The sequence below is a fragment of the Sceloporus occidentalis genome, unplaced genomic scaffold (assembly GCF_023333645.1).
Source record: "Sceloporus occidentalis isolate IW3139 unplaced genomic scaffold, rSceOcc1.0.p SCAF_205, whole genome shotgun sequence".
Classification (NCBI taxonomy): Eukaryota; Metazoa; Chordata; class Lepidosauria; order Squamata; family Phrynosomatidae; genus Sceloporus; species Sceloporus occidentalis.
In genome coordinates, this window is record NW_028317185.1 from 781,561 (window position 1) to 799,483 (window position 17,923).

Sequence of the window (17,923 nt, forward strand, 5' to 3'; positions counted from 1 at the left end):
TATGTATCTCTTATATTCTTCAAAATATACTTTAATCACATGTTTTCTCTGTATTCTGAACACAATCGTGGCGTCATGACATATGGGGCTTGTATTCAATTATTTCCACTGAAAACAGGCATTTTTAGGTAAGAAGTGTAGCGTGGAAATCTGAGGCATCTGAGGCTGTGATTGGCTCGCTTTTGTACATTTTTCCTAGAAAAGGCATGTTGTGATGTACTTTTGAGGCGCAGTGCTTGACACAGTATTGTACATGTGCGGGGTTAAATACTTCCCATGGCCGAGAGACAAAATTCCTAATAAAACACTCCTGCTTTTGTCTCCTGGAACACGAAGGAGGGAAGAGAATTCGCTATGACTTTTCATAACAAAATCACACTCGTTTTTATTTATTTTTTCGTTCACACCTACATACACCCATATGCACAAAGCACTGCTGTGTCGTGGGGTCTATTTCTGAAAGAAAAATACAATAATATGAGGAAAATATGAATGTAAAAGTTCTAAACAACAAAATAAATAACCAACAACAGGGTGTGAAGATAGAGGTGAGGGGCCGCACTGCGGTTAAGAGCTTGAAAATGTAAATGCCAATCGTGCCAACCAACACAAATTATCTTTATTAGCAGCATTCTGAACATTTACGAATTACAAAACTTTTTTTTTTGTATAAGGTAACTTTATGAAGAACAGAGGAAACGTAAATGGTATTTAATGTCTTTCTTAGTATAATAAATGTCCAGTTTGTGCAAATAAAATTGCCATTTTTTTTATGATTTGTTTTAATGATTTGCCCATGCGTAGGTGTCTGTTTATGTACGCTCTTTGGGAGGGACTGTCCCACTTGGAACTTAGACCTTTCCGTGGGACCCAAAATGGCTGTTTACGCGACAAAGACGGTTAAAAGAAGAATAATGTATGATTTTATTTATAAAGCCATTCCCTGCTGTTTCTATACACATTATTGGGACTTTTGGGTCTGTAGAACCCTGTGATAGCCTCATACTCAGCAAACATCCCGAGGTCCTAGAAAAGAGGGGCATCACGGGAGGAAAAAAGGATTTCGGGTCCACAGAGAGACTGTTCCTCCCAAGCAGGGGCACTTGGAAGATATGGTCATCTGGTCACCCATTTTTTAAGTCATACCACACCTGGGAACTCTCTGGGTTTCGCACAGAGCCGCCACTGGAAAACTCTGACACACTCCCATTTCTTCCATAAGCATAGGTGGGAACACCCACCGCGTCAGCGGGACCGCCCACAGACATCAGCGGGACCGCCCACAGACATCAGCGGGACCGCCCACAGACATCAGCGGGGCCGCCCACAGACATCAGCGGGGCCGCCCACAGACATCAGCGGGACTTCCTGCTTGCATCCCGGAAGGGGAGACAGAAAGTTCCCTGGTATGATTTCAGGTGTCTAAATAGGGACATATGTGTATGGGGTGTGGCTAGAGGCAGGAGTGGGTGGACCAGAGGTATGGGCACCACCCACTTTAGCCAAAGAGCCGCCTTAAATCGCTCAGCTGGAGAGCATGGCAAGGTGGGCACGTAGGAGCTGCAACGGAGACCTTTGCTGCAACAACACAGACCTCCATTGATTTTAACCCTTCCTGGACCAGTCAGTGGAGATCAGAGGATCTGCCCAACTGGCCTATGATTCCCACTGCCTGCCAAAGAGGTGCAGCGGAGCAGCTCCTGAGACAATGCCTTGACTGGGACTGTCCCACAAATACTAGGACTGTTGGGAGGTATGGGGGGGTTCATGCTCTTAAAGTTAACTGTTTCCTGGAGTCCTGAGGCCCGTCCAGCGGTGTTTTTAATAAAGTTAGGATTGTGTTTTCGTGGAGTTTGTGACCGGTGGGAACGGCCGCACGTTCTGCTGCAGTAGATAATAATCAGGGTACATATTTGGGTCGCTGTACGTCTGACAGTCAAAGTCCTGCTTCATGTCTACAAACAGCACGCGGATGGAAGGGGGAGACCTGCGCAGAGAGATAAAGAGCTGTAAAGCGCACGTACAGCATTTCAAATGTAAACAAACGCCACGTCTCGTGTATCCGCGCCAAATACTCCCCAGCCCTTCCCATCTCCCTATATAATCATCTCTCCATACGTCGCTCTATATAACCGTCTCTCTATACGTCTCTCAGCGCCATTGGTTTGTGAGGGCCTTGGGGTATTTAAAGGGACACTCCAGCCATCTTAAGCACTTTGCACATGATAGCTGAGGGGTCCATGTACATTTACGTGGTGTCCCCCTTGCAAATCTATAGGGGAATTGCCCCTTTCCTCACCCTCCAGCTATTTCTGTGATGGAACGCGGGTAGGTGGTCCCATGACCCGGAGACCCAGAGACGCAGCGCTTCACCCAGAGAGACCCCATGTATGTTCATGACCCCAGGGGCTATTATTTATTCCTAGATCAACCACCAGTGCCATAGTCAACCAGGACAACATTGTTGGGGGGGCAGGACTGGGGGCGTGGTTAGAGGCAGGACTTGTACTGCAAATAAATGGGTCAGTTGGCAGGTATGCAGCGGTTATTACAACAACACCACTTTGTATCATGGGAGGGTCAGTAAACTGAGCTGTTATTATACTCTTGCTGATTAATATTACACGGCTACGTGTAGACTTCAGTGACTGTTCTGCAGCAGGGAATGTGGCCCCTAGAACCCCCGTCCCTTAACGCGACGGTAACAGAGATCAAGAACGTATTGTTCTGGTTACTAAGTAATCAGCAACGATTGAAAGGCGCGTGACACGGGTAGCTACACATATGTGAAGAGATGGCTTCATACTCATGTGCCTGCCTCGTGTGATACATTACATCCCTGTGCCTCCCAACTGTCCCGCTTCGCACGGGACAGTCCCAATTTTACCACTCTGTCCCACTGAGGTAGAGCTCGGCAGGACAGCATTATTCGGTTCCGATTTCATCATCCAGCCAGTGTCTGGGACACCAGAGAATGTAAACTGCGCATGCACAGAATTATGCGTGCACGCTGTAGCGCTGCCCGTTTGAGTGACACTTTAGCTCCACCCCCAGGCGTGGGTGAAAGCTGGGTGGTATGCATTCTGAATATCTGTTACTAAAATCCATGCAGAATAGAGAATGTCGCCCATTTGGGACAGTGAGGGCGGATGTGACATAGGAGCTTACACTCACATGCTCGTAAACCGAATATTCAAGAAGGACAATTACTACATGTATGCAATATATTTCGCAAAGCAATGATATTAAAAGTAATAGTTACATGTGTATATTTTAACATATATGTGCTTGTCAACGTGTGTAAAGATCTACATATTGTACATTATAAACTATATATATATATATATATATATATATATATATTAAAAAGATACCAAAACATACAAAATATGGTAACTGTTCTTGAAAGGTTTGAGTACTGTTTGTATGTGTATATTACATTATTATATTACTGATATTGATTAATATAGCGCCAGCAGATTCCGTAGAGCTGTTACAATAGGAGACAGTGAAAAGAGTTAAGAAAGACAATAACACAAAAATGACACAATGTACACTGGTACAGGCGGAGAAGATGACCCAGACCTTACAATGTATATGAGATTATATATATATATATCTATATATATATCTATATCATATATATATATACATAAATATAAATACATATATTTTATTCCTATATTCAAATCATGCATATCAGACAGCAATACTAGTCTTAGTGATATGTGATATAAGAGCAATAATGTATATTCTCATTCTGTTTAATACACAGCCATATATTCCATCAGATTAGAGAAAAAAATGTTATTTTCTGATTTCCCCTGGAAATGCTGGTGGGGGGTGAGTTAAAGGGCCAGGGGGAGGGGCAGGAGGATGTGATGGTATTTGTGGCATGCATATAGAAAAGGCTTGGTATGACTTTAAGCGCTTTCGGCTGTGCGTGTTTGTTCCAGATCGTACTGTACACACCTATGCTGGGCAGGGCACTCCCTGTTGATGTCACATCATGTGTTATAAGCCCCACCCCTTACTGGGCGGGAAGGGAAGCTCATTTACATTCACACCACTTTTAACCCCGCCCACTTGTGTGCCCTAAAAAAAAAAAAAAAAAGTGAATTAATTCAAACTTACCCAGGGATCTCCCAATCAGTCTGCCATCTGAAGGAGTGGTGAGTGCACCCGGTCTGCAACCCCTGATCAGCAGCAAAAGGGGCAACAATTACCAGAAATCAGGAGAAGGCACTGGGATTTAGACATGAGGCTCCAAGCACCTCTACTGCTGCTATTCCTACTGAAGATTGGCACTGCAAGCTTAGGTAAGATCTACATATATATATATATATATATACACATATACATACATATATATACATACATTGCACCAGGTGACTGTCCATCAGGTGCCTGTCACGTTAGAGATGCATTTGATGTGTTCTTGCTGATATCTGTTAGCTGTTACATAGCATCACTTGACATCCCTTTGAATGTACAGGTGTAGAACAGGTGTGTGCTTTGCCTGTATCCGGGAGGGATCTGGCGACACAGGAATCACTCTGTCTGTTAGCGGAATGGATTTATTGCACCTGCCTCTTGTCAGGTTCCAGAATTTGCCTTCAGGAAACAATCTAAGCAGAGAATGTATACGATGTCCCTGTATTAAAATCACTGGAATGCTTATTCTTCTATAGCTTCCCCGTGAGCTGTCAGTGAAGTAATTGTGTACATTGAGCCTGATTAACCCCATACATGCCTTATAAAACGGTTTGGAGACCCGAGTATAAATGATCGTTTTAGCATCAGTCAGAAGTTGTAAGCTTCGGGTTTTTTGTACTATGTCAGGCACTGTAGACTGTATGCAGGTAAAGGCTGCAGCGGTGGCTCTCTGTCCGCACTACGTACGTAATTGGGTTAATCAAGGCACCCTGCCAAGTTATCAAGGAAAGGCGTCTCATTGACGTTTACAACCGGCTTTTCCCTTCCTTCTACTATCAGAGGATTGCCCGTCCAAGCCCCGCCTATCTCCGGTGAGGGCATGTGGCGAGCGAGCCGCGGATTGGCTTCTTTAGAATCTGCCGATCGCGAGCCCCCGCCCCGCCGGCCAATCAAAATGTTGGCAGGGCGGGGCATAGATAGGCGTTTGTTGCAAGCGGTTGTTAGCAGGCAACCGCGTGGCGAGAATCTCCTCCCTTTGTGGGCGGGGATTCTAAACCCAAGCGGGCGTGGTTTCCGTAGCGTCTACCCGCCTTTTTCCCCCTCTACCGTTCAAGTTCAAGTGCAGGACAGGCTGCGCACGCCTTACGATACTATGAGGCTAGGGCGTGGGCGCTGCAAAGTGTGAGGAAATACTGGCCTTTACGTTGCTTTCCAGTCCTTGGTAGGCCGGAAATATATGATAACCTGTGTGTGTGGGGGTGCATATAAAGCATTCCGTCAGGAATATTCCTGTGGTTACCATGGTGACTGCCTCACATTTAATTGCGTGCCTGGGGTGCTGTGCGTGTATCATATATCATTAGTGAGTAAAATGCATATATTTGTAACAAAATCAAAATTGCGGTTGTTATGGTTACCTGGACAGGAAGAGGCCAAATTACTGTAAACCGAGGAGAAATATAGTTATACTGGTGCACAGGAATTCCATTTTTTTTTTACACTTCCCCCTACTTTGTTCCAATTAGTGTCAGTTTTAGGATTACCTGGAACTTAATTTTGAGCTTTATAAAAATGCCTTAATGCCCCACAAGCAAGGGCGCTAACGATAAATAAAATGGCAACATTTATTAAATTATATGGGAAAAAAATATACATTTACGTGAAAAAAAAAACAAGCAAGTTTTTGGTCCAATTTCCTTGTGATTACCGGCTGCGGAACCCCCCCCTTTGCTCACTTTTCGTAAATAATTTAAATGCGTATTTATGAGGTCGGAGCACAACTTATGGCAAAGCGGGGCGTTAAATAATATAAATTATATAAATAATATAGAAACATGCTGGCTTTCGAGGGTCTTTTAAGTTTTTAACATCAATTAAAAAAATATTTAGGGACTATTTTGCAACTTATTTCCCTTTTTTGGGGTAAAAAAAAATGATCCCAAAAATTCCTGCGCTAAGTTTGTGGCATCGGACAATTCCAAACGTGTCTGCGGGTGTGTCTCCGGCTTCCCGGCCCGGGCGGCTCCCATCCCAGTTGGTATTTACTCCACGGGAACCCAAGTTCCATGTAAATCTATGGGGTCCGGCACGTACCCCTCTTTATTATATAGCCATTAACCCTCTGCAGCCACGGGGCTTTTCGCTCATCATCTGCATGGTTCTGGAACTCAAACTATGAAGCGTTCCAGAGCCTGGTTTAATAATATACGTCGCTGTATACCTGCCTTTTGTTTATTTTGATTCCTTGTTAATAATATAAACACATGGCGATAACCATTATCTTCAAAAAAAAAAAAACCCTATAGTGTCCTCCGATAAAAAAAGCTTGTAAAGTTCCAATGGTTGCCTCCTCTGCTTATCTCTCTGGTTGTAAACGCTTATCCTTTTTTTCCGTAGGGGTACCTTATTTAGTAGTTTAAGAATGAATGATACTTTGTGCCCTAAAATGGCACCGCGTTCTCCTCCCCGCATAGATCATTCTATAGGGAACAAAAAAATATATTTGTAGCGAAACCTGCTGGATTACATTCTTTGTCTTTGCATACTCTGATCGATTTTTGTATATATATATTTATATATATATATATATATATATATATATATAATATAACATTCTGTAACTTTGTAGAATGTTTGAGGGTTCTCCATTCCTCTTGCGCAGAAAGGTTTTATTTCACCTCGTGTTCTAAGATAAGACCGATGGCGCCGTGTTATAATGTACCCTTGGCCGCTGATTCAGTGTTAAAGGTACAGCTCTGTTTTCCACGAGGGGTTAAATTCACAAAACTCCCTCCAAATTATAAACGTGGGGGGGGGGGCACCTCGTATGCCTGAAAATACCTCTAACTGTAGCTTCAGATTGCTACCCCAGCCGTTCCTGTATCTGTATGTGCGATCGTATCTGTTAATCACCCCATATTTAAACTGTACAGCGCCGTGGAATATGTTGGCGCTTAATATAGAGTAATGACAAAAAGAGGGGCAGAAAATGGTATACGTTAAACTATTGCAGATCAGACCCCGCCGGCCCGTCTAGTCGCCCGTTTCTCCTGCTGTAAAGACTCGGATTCCGTTGGTCTCGTCTTAGGTTCAGGAGCCGTATGTCTGTCCCATGTGCGTTTAAAGCCCCTCACTGTATTACCCTCTACCACCTCTGATGGGAGGCTGTTCCACTTGTCTACCCCCCCTCACAGAAAGTCCTACAGCATATCATCTTCACATTTTCTCTGCTTCGTTTGTAGAGAAGAAGCCTTGTTCTTTTTGTTCTTTCAATTCTCTAACAGACCTCCTGTAATTCATTTAAGGCGACATCTGGATTGTATCAACAAATCAGAATTCTTTTGGGCTAGTTTCCAGTTAAACAGTAAGGAGTGGCTGAGGGTCCCAGTAGTGGGCAGCTTATTCTTACTGGCTGACTAAACTAGATGTTGAATTAAGTAAAATCTATTCAGCAGACCTTGAATGATAACTTTATTGAGGTGGTGGTAGATATATGGAACAGCATCCCAGCAGAGGTGGAAGAGGATAATACAGTGAGGGGGCTTAAACATGAATGGGACAGACATACGGCTCCTGAATCTAAGACAAGACCAACTACTTAGGACCAATCATACGTCGGCGAGTCAAACCGCTCTTTAAATAACGTACGGCGGGGTCGGATATTAATTCAGGATAAAGTTCAGGCGTGGGCGACTAGCTTAATGTTTAAACCAAGCGTTAATCTTAGACGCTGCCGTAATTGAGCCACAAAAATTTGGCCGCGTCCAGAAAAGTTGCTTATTTCAGGCATCTTCCCCGATGACCTTTTATACCGAGGAGCTCTCGTAATCGGGAATTATTGGGGAATAATCTCCCGGCAGGCGGAACGGCGCAAAGAACAAAGCGCGGACCGGAGTGGGCGGCGATTATCGGACCCGGGGCTAGCCCCCTCTCCATAGCATCATCTAGTGGTATCAATGTGGGGATTCTCAGAGGGTCCTTGAAATGAAATATTATGTTTTACTAATTTTACATTTTCTCTTAATATTTTAAACGTAGAATTACAGCATGGGGGGGGGGGGGGTTGGAGCCACGCAGGGCGTTTTCTTCCTATACAGAGAGCGATGGAGCCCGGCCAACATTTTAGAAGCCGTTTCTTGTGCTCTTCCCACTGCAAAATGCCTCCGGCCCCCTGAGACGGATTTAAACTCCGGCTGACTATGCTGTTCCGGCATTTGAAACCTGATCTGGCCGTCGGTGCAGCAGCGCAAACAGCCTTTCCTGCTTTCCAATCCTTTTACAGCCACGCAGAGCCATAAAACACGCGGAATACACTCATCGCCCCGTATATATATATTATATATATATTATATATATATATAGCACTGGGGATCAGGGAAAGCAAGAAATTAAAGGCATGGAGAGATACTGAAGTGCTGATATACTTATAGTGTGTGAATGTATGTGTGTGTTTTATATATACGGTATATATACACCAGTCTAATATACTTATAGGCTTTGATGCACATCTAACACTTCAGTAAAGTTTCAGCATCTCACCCTGATGAAGGAAGCACTTTATCAAAATATTTCTGTACTGCTGAGATATTCTATAGGATTGTAACCAGACACAGCATCCATCTCCCGGGGGTATTTCCATACATGAGAAACATGACTCTACGTCCTTTTAACACGTATGTTTCATTATCCCGTGACAATCTTACACATGCCCGGAGCGTACAAGACATGGCCGAGCGCAATCTGCGTGTCACATTTTCACTATACTTGTTCTGGCTGGAGTAACACTCCCATTAGGCTTAGCCTGGAAACTGGGCTGAGTAACACTTCTTGGTTCTGTAGTTGTGATAATGGGATATTCGATCTATCAACGTGGCTATGATGTCATTCTGGGTGCATGTTGCCTAAATGCAGCGAGCTCCATTACACCCCAGTTCTACGATTAGAGGAAAATCCATACAGTTCTCTAAAAGTGATTTAATTGTTAGAGGACTGGTACATGCGTGTAGCTTTACACGCTACATAGACCTATTTTAATCTTTTATTTGTGGCGGTTCAGCAATACACATGATACTCACCTGACATCAACGGGTTCTATTTCAATGTACAGATCTTTGAAGCGAGGCACATGATTTCAGAGTTCTGTATGATCATGTGTCCTCATTCTATAGGCATGTACCGAGCGTTCACGCCTCCCTGCCCTTTAGCTGTGCAGGGTCTGTGATTGGCTGTCCGTATTTATTGCCATGGTGCATTTTTGTTGTATTTTTTTTCCCTTTCCCATCTTTAAACCAAGCCATATACACCCATTTACAAGCTGGGAAAAGCACGCATGCGCTCGCCGGCTGTGGTGGCTGATAACATCGCTGCCAAAACGTTTGCTGTTACACGTAAATCCTCAAACCCCGTGTTTATTTTTATGTATCGGGATCTATTTCTCCAGTTTTATCGCTCCCGGTATATTATACCATTTATCACAGCAGCTGCTCCTGGGAAAGTTCATAAGGATTAATCTCATAAGATTAGCGCTGATCAGCCCTGTAACCCTACATGTGCCTGACAGTTCTATGTGTAAGATACTGTTCCTCCGTCTGTAGGGTGATGGACCCGCTTGGAGCTTCCTATACGGTCGTGTAGTTGTTCTCGCCTTCATATACGTGTGTGTGTGTGTGTGTATATATATATATATATATATATATATATAATGCATATCTTGGGGACAAGAAACCCATGCACCATTATAAAATAATGATTGTTCCAGCCTGGCGTGTTGCTTATCGTTTTTTTTTTTCTTCTCCTTTCAGTTAATAGAAAGTGCGACCGTAACGAGTTCCAGTGCGGCGATGGCGAGTGCATTCCGCACAAGTGGGTCTGTGACGGCAGCCCGGAGTGCGACGACGAGTCCGACGAATTCCCAGACACGTGCAGTGAGTATATTTACTGTAACCGCGTGTCTGTACCTGAACCCCTAGGAACACTACTCTCTACTATATAGCCCCAAGCCTTCATTCACAGAAACTGCTAGATGGCATCTCATTTTACATACGTGTGCAGATCTGATGTAAATCAGTGGTTTTTTGGGTGTTTCCCCCCCCCCCCCCTTTCTCTTCCTCATTCTATAACCTAGGGATTTTTTTTCTAATGAATTATTAGCTTGATTTTTAATTTAATATTATGATCTCTTCCCAGAATCCGCAACATGCAGCTCCAACCAGTTCAGCTGTGGCGGGAGGATAAATCGCTGTATTCCTTTATCGTGGAAGTGCGATTCTCAAATTGACTGTGAAAACGCCTCGGACGAAGAGAACTGTCGTAAGTTAACTTGAGCGACGTGTTAGGGTTTTTGATCAAGGCGGCTGTATGTTCATATAATGCACCCTACATCTTAAACGACCAGATCTCCTGCTCCAAGTCTCTGCTTTGATCTGCTGTAGATCACCGATGTCCGATCTTAGATACCGTTTTGTTAGATATAATCGTGTTTAATGATCTTGGGGTTGTTTCTTGTAGCCTCCAAGTCTTGTGGCGACGACGAGTTTCAGTGCCGCAGCGGGAAGTGCATCTCCCTTTCCTATGTGTGTGACGAGGACCACGACTGCGATGACGGCAGCGACGAGGATTCCTGTCCGGCCCCCACGTGCGCCCCGACGTATTTCCAGTGCCTCAGCGACGGGAAATGCATTCCCAAGTTGTGGTCCTGTGACGGGGACAGCGACTGCGACGACGGATCGGATGAGCTTCAATGCAAGGGGAACGAGCCCATCAAGACCGACAAGCCATGCGGCCAGCTGGACTTCCACTGCGGCAGCGGAGAATGTATACACATGAGCTGGAGATGTGACGGTGGATTTGACTGCAAGGATAAATCTGACGAGAAGGACTGTGGTACGTTTCAGACTTTTTGTCTCTCGGGAGATAAGACCCATTCTGCTCATCTAGTCTGCCCGTTTCCAAGTAAACCTCCCTCCTGTACTTTATTAAATCCTGTAATGTATTTAAATGTTTCTCTCGCAAGGGGAGTGGGGTGAAATAAGGATTGTCACCTTCGCCTCATAGTATCAGGCCAATCTGTGCCTGGTGTATTTCATTACTAATTTGCATGCCTGCCTTCCCCCCCCTCCCCCAGTTAAAGCCACTTGCCGGCCAGACGAGTTTCAGTGCAACGACGGGTCCTGTATTCATGGCAGCCGGCAGTGCGACCGCGAATACGACTGCAAAGATCTGAGCGATGAGCAGGGCTGTGTGAATGGTGAGTGTTGGGCTGGAGAAACATGCCATAAAATACCCGCTCCATATATGTTAAGACCAGCTGTGGGGATAAATATATATATTTATATAATTATTTTAAGTCTGATTGCCTTTTTCTTTCTACTCCCAGTGACAAAATGTGAAGGTCCTCATAAGTTCCAGTGCCGCAGCGGAGAGTGCATCTCCATGGACAAAGTCTGCGACAACCATAGAGACTGCAGAGACTGGTCGGATGAGCCCGTCAAAGAATGCAGTAAGTCTTTATCATATGGTACAGCCCCCCCCCCCCAACTTCCTGTCCTGTGATTGGTCCAGAACTTCCTTGCCGATGAATCCTTGGAGCTTGCTGATCCAACTTAGACTAATGGAAATCTCATAACAAAATCACATGATAAAATTACCTATATTAAGATGGAAAGTAACGCCTTTGCTTATCCTGTTACCTTGTGCTCCTCCACAGGGGAAAACGAATGCTTGAAAAGAAATGGCGGCTGTTCCCATATCTGCAAAGACCTTAAGATTGGCTATGAGTGTTTGTGCCCCGAGGGCTACAGGCTGGTAGATGGGAGACGGTGTGAAGGTAATTTTATAAAATATGTTGTATTTTGTGAAAAATTGAAGCCCCCAGTTCCCAAAATTCCTTTTTTTTTTTTTTTTAAATCTCATTGAAACCACTCGTTCCTTTTGGTTTATTATATAAAACAATCTTCTGTCCTGGCAGCCATTCAGGATGTAATGATGGCCACACTTTTTTTGGTGTGGCAGCTTCAGTCTGTAGTCTTTGCTGGAAGATGTGCTTTTGCACCAGGAGATGAAGGATTTTCAACTCTGTCCACCTTCTTTACCAGATATCAATGAATGCGAAAACCCAGACACCTGCAGCCAAATCTGCATCAATCTGATCGGCGGATACAAGTGCCAATGTAACGAGGGTTATCAAATGGATCCAATGACCAAGTCCTGCAAAGCCATCGGTATGTGAAGCATTAAAAACAGTATTCTCAAGAGTATTGCTGCAAGTCGGTATCCTTTGTGCCGCCTTCTCCTCTGCAGGTTGTTAACCTCTTTTGTTTCCTTGTTTAGGAACCGTAGCTTACCTTTTCTTCACTAACCGCCATGAGGTGAGGAAGATGACCCTGGACCGGAGCGAATACACCAGCTTTATTCCACATCTGAAAAACGTGGTGGCGTTGGATATGGAGATAGACAGCAAAAAGATCTACTGGTCGGACCTCTCTCAGAAGAAGATTTACAGGTAACTCGATGGCGTACCAAACCAGTAACACGCCTCGAAGGTCCACGTTACGTTATAATATTTCCTTAATAGTTTCTCCCCTCCGCCTTTTTTTTTTTTTTTTTTTTGCATGTTTACTTTTAATTTTTAAAAAATATTAGTTATTGGACCTTTGTTAATACTTTATAATGGTTATTATGGTTTGTAAGATCTTATAATCCAGTTTATGTATTTTATTCGTTATTTTAAACACTGTCCCTTTTCTTCCTTACTTGCAGCGCTTTAATGGACAAGGCGCATAACTTTTCCCACCACGCGACCGTGATCGGTAACGAGATTCAGTCTCCGGAAGGTATCGCCGTAGATTGGGTCCATGGCAACATCTACTGGACCGACTCTGCATTCAGCACCATATCTGTGGCCAACACCGAAGGATCAAAGAGGAAAACTCTCTTTAAGGAGGGTCTGGCCAAGCCGCGCGACATTGTGGTGGATCCTTCTCAAGGGTAAGAGAACAAGAGCTTGCGCTCAAATGCACATCGTACGAACTAGTATTTGGGGAGGAATATCTTGTGTACAGGTTACACGGTCTTGTTTAAGTCGTGCTATAAGATCCTCTCCATGTTTCAGGTTTATGTACTGGACAGACTGGGGTCTGCCTGCCAAGATTGAGAAAGGAGGTTTGAATGGCGTGAACAGACATACCCTGGTTTCAGATGGAATTGAATGGCCCAACGGGATCACCCTGGGTGAGTAATTCAAGGATTCTCTGTCCAAATGGGCCAGGAGCTCCCTCCAAATCCTCCTTATAAACAAACTTATCAAAATATCATGTGCCAAGGGCATTGTTGGCTAAGGTAAAACTAAGTTGGTATCTTATCACAATAGCTTGTAGTTCCAATGACCCTGTTATATATTGGGGGTTCGTGACTTGAAGGCCATGTTTCAGGTGGCAATAGCTAACATGAGATCTCTCCTCTCTGTATTATCAGACTTCATGAGTCAGAGGCTGTACTGGGTGGACTCGAAGCTTCACTCTCTGTCCAGTATTGATGCTACCGGAGATAACCGGAAGACCGTAATAGTCGACGAAGAACACTTGGCTCATCCTTTCTCCCTTGCTGTCTTTGAAGTGAGTCTACGTTTATTAGCCGTGTTCATACGGGGGTCACGTGGCCAACAGTATCTGTGTCCGGGTCACTGCGGTGGTCATCCCTATCCGTAGCGTAATTCACAGTATGTTCTAGTAATTTCGGATACCTGCAGTATGTTTCACGCACGTTTATAGAATACACCTGGTTCTAGAGCAGAAGATTTTTCAAGTAGCATTGAACTTGCGCAAAGTTCGGCTCCCAGACCGCGCTGTCTGTGTCAATATTTGCGCGATCTATCTTTGTCTGATCTTGTTCTGATGTAATGCGTTCCCGGCTCAAACATTAACAGGCGTTGGGGGACTCTTGGGATAACGGTCTGATGTTTTATTCATTTACTTTAGGACCTTGTATTTTGGACCGACAACGAAAAAGAAGCCATATTCAGCGCCAACAGACTTACCGGAGAAAACATTGTGAAAGTCGCCGAAGATCTGTCCTCTCCGGACGATATTGTCTTGTACCACAACATGAGACAACCTAAAGGTATGGCGTAAAACAGTTTTACATCATTCTCCGTATTATTCATGTTTTTCAGGCTCCTTCAAACCTTGATTTGGGGTTTTTAGTTGAATAAGGAAGACAATAAAAACAGATGGTATATAGAGCAGGGATGCCGAGGTCCGTGGGGAGTGTTAGTAAGATGTCTCTTTATTGAGTTGGTCCCTTTTCTTTTTTCCTTAGGAAACTTTGGATTGATCAGTGAAGCATTGTATACATTCAGTGCCCCTTTTAATAAAGCTCTGTATTTTTTATAATGCATTGGAGTCGTGTATGTGACTCATAATTTTGTTTTTTGTTCTTTACCCGTAGCTCAGAACTGGTGTGAATCTCACCATCTTGGCAATGGCGGTTGTGAATATTTGTGCCTGCCGGCCCCGCATGTCAACAGCCAGTCCCCAAAGTTCACGTGCGCCTGTCCCGATGGCTTGCACTTGGGGCCAGACATGAGAAGCTGTGTGGCAGGTATGTTGGCTTCTCGTGCTTCAGCTCGCGGGCACAGGCGGGGGTGTTTTGACTGGATCCATTATGAGATTCTTCTGTGAGCCCTCTTTATGTAGCCAGACACATGCCCCACCAAAGATTGTGGGATTTATTGTACATCAGAAGCTGGGGGGGTTTATTGGATTGCCCATACTATAGTATATAGTCTATGTATATCAGTATAGTATATGCTCGTCAGAAAAACGCTACTTTTGGCATTTCATTGTTTCGTTTGCCCAAAAAGTCCTAATCCGTGTTTATATCCATGTTTCAATCCGTGTGTTCGCTCATTGTTCGTCTTCAATTATCCAGGAACGAATACTCCGGAGGTTGCTCCTTTTACAACTCCTGTTGCTACCACTGCGACCGTAAAGAGTACGACCCTCGCAAAGATTACTACAGCGGCAAGGAGGCCTTCCACCGCCCCTCCACAGCCACCAAGACAAGCCTCAACTACTACTGTTACTACCACTACTACTACCACTACTACCCCCGTCACCACCTCTACAGCACCCACCCCACAGAGCAATACAGAAAAATCCCCGACCTTCACCACTCAATCAGACCAAGGTATATATATATATATGTGTTATTACTGATAAAATAAATCTTACATTAAATAGAGGTGCATGGGATTTATTCATTAAAGCTTTTTTTGATATGTAACTATAGGAAATGTGTAAAAAGGGACGTGTGAGCGACCAAAAAGCCACATATTCTCCATTTAAAGATGTTGTTGCCATAAAATCACTTTTTTTTCTCTCGTTCCTATAGATCGGAATGTACTCGTCGCAGACGCTGCAACTTCCCACTCGAGTCCCACCGCCCTTTATATCGTGATTCCGATCGGTGAGTTCTTTTCTTTACACTTCCTGTCTGGGGGGGGGGGGGCTTTTAAAGGTACAGAACCGCTTTATAACAGAGGTTGCCCGCAAGGTTTGTTTTGTGGTTGAATTTGAAACCTTTTCTGATTGGATTAACACATCGGATCACAGATTTTTAGGGAATAAAACCACAATTAAAACAATTGCCCTGTAAATTAAAGCTAACCTCTCTCTCCTCAGTGCTGCTCTGTTTGATTGCCTTCGGGGGTTTCCTCCTGTGGAAGAACTGGAGACTGAAGAACACCATCAGCATAAACTTCGACAATCCCATGTACCAGAAAACCACAGAAGAGGACGAGATTCACATATGCCGGAGCCCGGACGGATACACCTACCCATCGGTAACGTTTCCGCGCCCGCCATAATACCTCCGTATTGTTTGATTGTAGTGTCTCCAGCGCACTGACAAGCCGCTGTGTCTTCTATCCACAGAGACAGATGGTGAGCTTGGAAGACGACGCCGCATGAACAACTGTTAGCCGCTCAGTGCCTATCGCCCAACTCTGCTGCTCGATTCTATATCAGGGGCAACGACCACAAAAGCCAAAGTCTATTCATACGTCCGTCCGCGCCTGCGGTGCACATGGGCCTGCCGGCGCAGCTTGAATTTTGAGACTTTTTTTTTTTTGTCTACCGTCCAAAGTACTTGTATAGTTTTATTTCTTTACAAATTATGTTCGGTTTATCGTTACGTTTCTTTTTTTTTTTTTCTGGGAAATAATCCTGTGGAAATTGTGCCATCCCCCCCCCCCTTCTTTATTTGCACTTCCGTTCGCCATGAGAGGAGAAAACCAAGGAGGCTTGCGAAGGACTCTAATAAACTGGATGATGACAAAATATCTACATCATAACAGCACTGAGGGACCATAAAGGACAGAACAACCTGATTGGTTTTATTTTATATATATATATATATTTTTTTTTCTTTTTGTTGTAAAAAGCACAAAATCTTTAAAACACTAAAGACTGCTGGGAGGCGAGGCGCTTTAAACATGCAGAACTTATCGAGAGCTGTGGATGTGGACGTCTCCGGGCCGCCTGACACGCGAAGCGGCTCTGGGGTTATTCTCAGGATTCTCAGGAGTTACAGCCATTCTTCCTAACAAAATGTGTAGCAAGCCACAAACGGCCACGATTTGCCGACAAGTGCCTATTCTGCCGCCGTTATGTCATTTTGTTCGCCTGTTTCTCTGTCGCTCGCCCTCCGTCTGCACTTTTTCTGTTTCGACAGTTTGCGAATTCATGTTGTGTGTCTGCTTTTTTTTTTTTTTTGTATAAATAGCATCTTTTCTATTTTGCGGCCCCCTGTATGTATCCAACAGGATATGACGGCGGAAATTTAGCTTTTGGTAATTTTACATTCTGCAAGGCTTCTTTTTGGTGCTGAACAAAAAAGTGAAATGGGCGATGGTTTTAATACTAATGTTTTTGACACCACTCCCATCAGCCTCAGGCGATAATCATTAGCCAAGAACGATGGAAGCTGGCCAACCCCCTGTGCTGTCGTTTTTTTTGTTTTTTGTTTTTTTTTTATCATCATACTGACTTATTATCCAACAGCTTTTACCTGCTGTCTTATCATTTAAAGAGCCTGAAATGATTAACTCTTTGACTTCCTGGGGTCCGCCCAATGAATTTTATACCTATTGCAGTTGCCTTAAGAGATTTTTTTTTTTTTTTTTTCCAGTCTGTACCTAAAATATTTTTAGACGACTTGGTCGCCTGCGAGATTTTTCAGATTTTTCCGGAAAGCCTTATCCTACCGAAATCTGTCGGCGTGGACAGCGTCTGTTCTTTAATGCAGTATTGGAGTTAAAAGTCCCCGCCTGAACCTGTGAAAAAAAGATTGCTATTCTGTTATGTGAAGGGTGTAAATATTTATAGCTGTACAGTTATTCTTGCACTTTTACGTGTATATATTTTCCTTTTGATTTTGCTTTTGTGTTTTTCTCGGTGTTCCTTTTATGTTACGATGATGAAGGGAAAAGATAATATATAATTTATTTATTTCACAAAGTGTAACAGAGTTTTTTGTTTTTTTAATTACATTGACAAAGCTTCGTCAGCTTACCAGGACTGGGTTTGTATCAAATATACAGGGACGTTCTGACTGCAGATTATCAGGACCGGCTCAGACTCTGCTGGGTTTGTATCTAATACGGAGTGACCCCCTGACTGTAGATTATCGGGCCGGCTCAGACTCTGCTGGGTTTGTATCTAATACGGAGTGACCCCCTGACTGTAGATTATCGGGCCGGCTCAGACTCTGC

At 44.0% G+C, this 17,923-nt stretch overlaps 1 protein-coding gene across 1 annotated transcript; it reads left to right on the forward strand.

Moving 5' to 3' along the window:
* Positions 1-9,484: 9,484 nt before the first annotated feature.
* LOC149277933 (low-density lipoprotein receptor 2-like) lies at positions 9,485-16,121 on the forward strand. Its single transcript, XM_089502565.1, has 18 exons — positions 9,485-9,542; positions 9,957-10,079; positions 10,342-10,464; positions 10,663-11,037; positions 11,279-11,401; positions 11,531-11,653; positions 11,861-11,980; positions 12,249-12,374; positions 12,484-12,655; positions 12,913-13,140; positions 13,265-13,383; positions 13,627-13,766; positions 14,130-14,271; positions 14,599-14,827; positions 15,082-15,263; positions 15,544-15,618; positions 15,834-15,994; positions 16,086-16,121. The coding sequence occupies exons 1-18, from the start codon at positions 9,485-9,487 to the stop codon at positions 16,119-16,121; spliced, it is 2,655 nt and encodes an 884-aa protein (XP_089358691.1).
* The last annotated feature ends 1,802 nt before the right edge of the window (positions 16,122-17,923 follow it).

Coding starts and splice junctions, on each gene's coding strand:
- LOC149277933 (XM_089502565.1), top strand. CDS start 9,485: ATGCGCTCGCCGGCTGTGGTGGCTGATAACATCGCTGCCAAAACGTTT. Junction 11,654..11,860: donor TGAGCCCGTCAAAGAATGCA/GTAAGTCTTTAT, acceptor GCTCCTCCACAG/GGGAAAACGAATGCTTGAAA. Junction 13,767..14,129: donor TCTCCCTTGCTGTCTTTGAA/GTGAGTCTACGT, acceptor CATTTACTTTAG/GACCTTGTATTTTGGACCGA.